This window comes from Carassius auratus, unplaced genomic scaffold (assembly GCF_003368295.1).
Source record: "Carassius auratus strain Wakin unplaced genomic scaffold, ASM336829v1 scaf_tig00215586, whole genome shotgun sequence".
Classification (NCBI taxonomy): Eukaryota; Metazoa; Chordata; class Actinopteri; order Cypriniformes; family Cyprinidae; genus Carassius; species Carassius auratus.
In genome coordinates, this window is record NW_020528152.1 from 230,021 (window position 1) to 232,661 (window position 2,641).

General features: G+C 35.2%; 1 gene segment (V, D, J or C); it reads right to left on the reverse strand.

The window, feature by feature from the left end:
- Window positions 1-1,350: 1,350 nt before the first annotated feature.
- LOC113095061 (Ig heavy chain V region 6.96-like) lies at window positions 1,351-1,921 on the reverse strand. The segment is given in 2 exon segments: window positions 1,351-1,708; window positions 1,789-1,921. Coding segments are annotated over 2 exon segments (372 nt in total).
- Window positions 1,922-2,641: the final 720 nt, after the last annotated feature.

Here is a 2,641-nt window from a genome sequence, read left to right on the forward strand (position 1 = left end):
GTCACATGCTATATTGTCTCTTGATACCTTACCAAACTGTGACCAATGCAATGCACTGTAGTAAATGAATGCAAGGGTACTACAGTAAAATATATTTATTATAGTATAGGCCTATTGTTTGTTATGGTAAAAAAGCTATTATGTGTACATTAGAACATGTGTACAATACATTAGATTGTTACATACTGGTTCTCATTTCTAAAGGTTCGAATCATACCCGCCACAGTAAATCTACTCAAATTAGGCTGGACTCTCAACACAGCCTCTCAGTCCAGCCTCTCTCATTGTTAAACCATGGTTTATCACATGATCGACTACTGTAGCCCTAATCTCATTTGAGACCACTCTTCTTGTTCCTTGTCCTCCTCAATTTCTGACTCGTCCTCTTCCTCCCCTTGCTCCCCTTCCAACTCCTCTTAGTCAAACTCGTCCACTGGCTCTCCTTCCAACTCCTCTTACTCTGTCTGCATTGTTTGCATCCATTGTCCAAAACCTATTACTTGATCTTTGGCCTATTTATAGGCCATTAGTAAAGTTATGATTGGTTATTGTTAAGAAAAGCAAGTGTTTGCACATGTGAGGAGTTAGTGTGAGGCACTGATGAATTAGTGTGGCATTTTGATTGGTTGTGTTTATAAAAGGAAATAAAGAAACTTCCTGTCAGATTTTTGTGTGTTGCATAGAAAATTGTGTGTTGTGTTTTGCAAAAAAGTGTTTAACGAAATTGAAAACTGTGTAAAAGGCCAAAAATGTGTGTATGGTTTTGCAGATTTATTGTGTGGTTCTGGTGTTTGGGTGTCAGGTTTTAGAAATTGTGTGACAAGTAATAATTTTGTGTTAAAGCAGTTGAAAAAAACTGTAAACTGATTTATGCTATATATGTTCACTTTATGTACATATGTACATATACATGTAAATATGTCCTTTGTCTTTTCTGTCTATTGAGTATAAACATGACAAAAGTCTGATAAAAGTTTAGTGTTCAGCTTTAAACCCTGTCAAGCATTAACTTACACAAATTAATTGTTTCTATAAAGCTATTACATATAAAAATGTAGTGAAGCTTTTGTCTTTATTGTGATGTTATGTATCAAAATATAGTAATATGCATTATATTTTCTGCTATATTCCCATATATTTTGTTTCATAATATCATGTATGACAACTGTACAGGTTTTGTATCTTTGCTGATTAATCAACCCTGTATATATTGAATCTATAATCTTTATGATGTACCTTAATTAATCCAGACCTTAATCACTCATTTATTTGAGAATCTGCTTATGAGGAAGATTTTAAATGTTTCAAATACATTTCTAAACAAGTATAATTTGTTGAATTGTGGGGAAGTTTGCAGTTTCTTCATGAATAGTTTTTGTTCAGTCCTGCAGTTTTTTGTGTAACAGTGACTCTCGTGCACAGTAATAAACAGCTGTGTCTTCAGTCTTCAGGCTTTTCACCTCTAAATGCAGCATGTTTTTGCTGGTGTCTGTGGTGATGGAGAACTGTCCCTGTAGAGACTGAGCATAATACACAGTTGATCTGTATCTTTGCCCAATCCACTCCAGTGCGTTGCCTGGTTTCTGACGGATCCAGTGCATCCAGTAGTCATTCACTGAGAATCCAGAAGCAGTGCAGGACAGAGTCACTGATTCTCCAGGCTTTTTCACCACAGAATCTGAGGAGGTCAAAGACTGACCACTAACAACTGAAAAAGATTAAACAAATCATGTTAGATGGTATAGAATAAAAATAAGTGACAACAATCTGGAGTGAAATCATTCTCACCTGACATAATCATCAGCAGAACTCCATACTGTAACATTTCCATTATCAGCCAAAAACTGTCAAAGGAAAAGAAACTGCACTGCAGCAGAACACAAACACTGACTGAGGATCCAGTTTATAACAAAGTCCTTTGAGAGATTGAGTGACTCTGACTAAATCATGACATTTGCATACACTGTATCTGTTTTACAAACACAACATGTGTGGAAACACTGGATCTGGGAAAATGTATTAAAATATTTTTTTTTATTAAATTCTAATTTATCTGTAACTATATTCATACTTTGTTGTCTTTGAATATGAATTTTTGCATTTCTCAGCAATATTATTATTTCTTTTTTTTTTTTTTTTTCTTTTTTAATCGTTATTATTAATGATAGTGGATATTTCAGTCTGTATAATGTATTACTGATGTGGGTGGAGTAAATGTTGTATTTTTTATGATTGGTGTTTTTTTAGTTGTGATACCTGATAAGAAGTCTGTGGACAGCTGTTGCTGATAGACTGATGCTTTGATGTGACATTTTGAGGCACGTCTAAAGGCTAGTCAGGATGAAGGATTGAGATATGCTGATTCCAAGCAGTTGTTGTTGTTACGGTTAGTTTTTCTACTGTACTTCATTGAGATCAGGATTAAAGTTTGCAACGGATTCATCATTGCTGCTTCAATGACTTTTTAACTCTGGTCCTAGAGATAACCCCCGACCCCTGCACATTTTGAATGTCTCCTTTCTCTCAGACACCCAATTCTGGTTTTGGAGTCTCTACTAAAGAGATTATAACCTGTTTGTTTGTGGAGATAGCTAAAAATTGAGCAGTGTTGGAGACCCCAGCTCAGAAATAGCTTGACAGT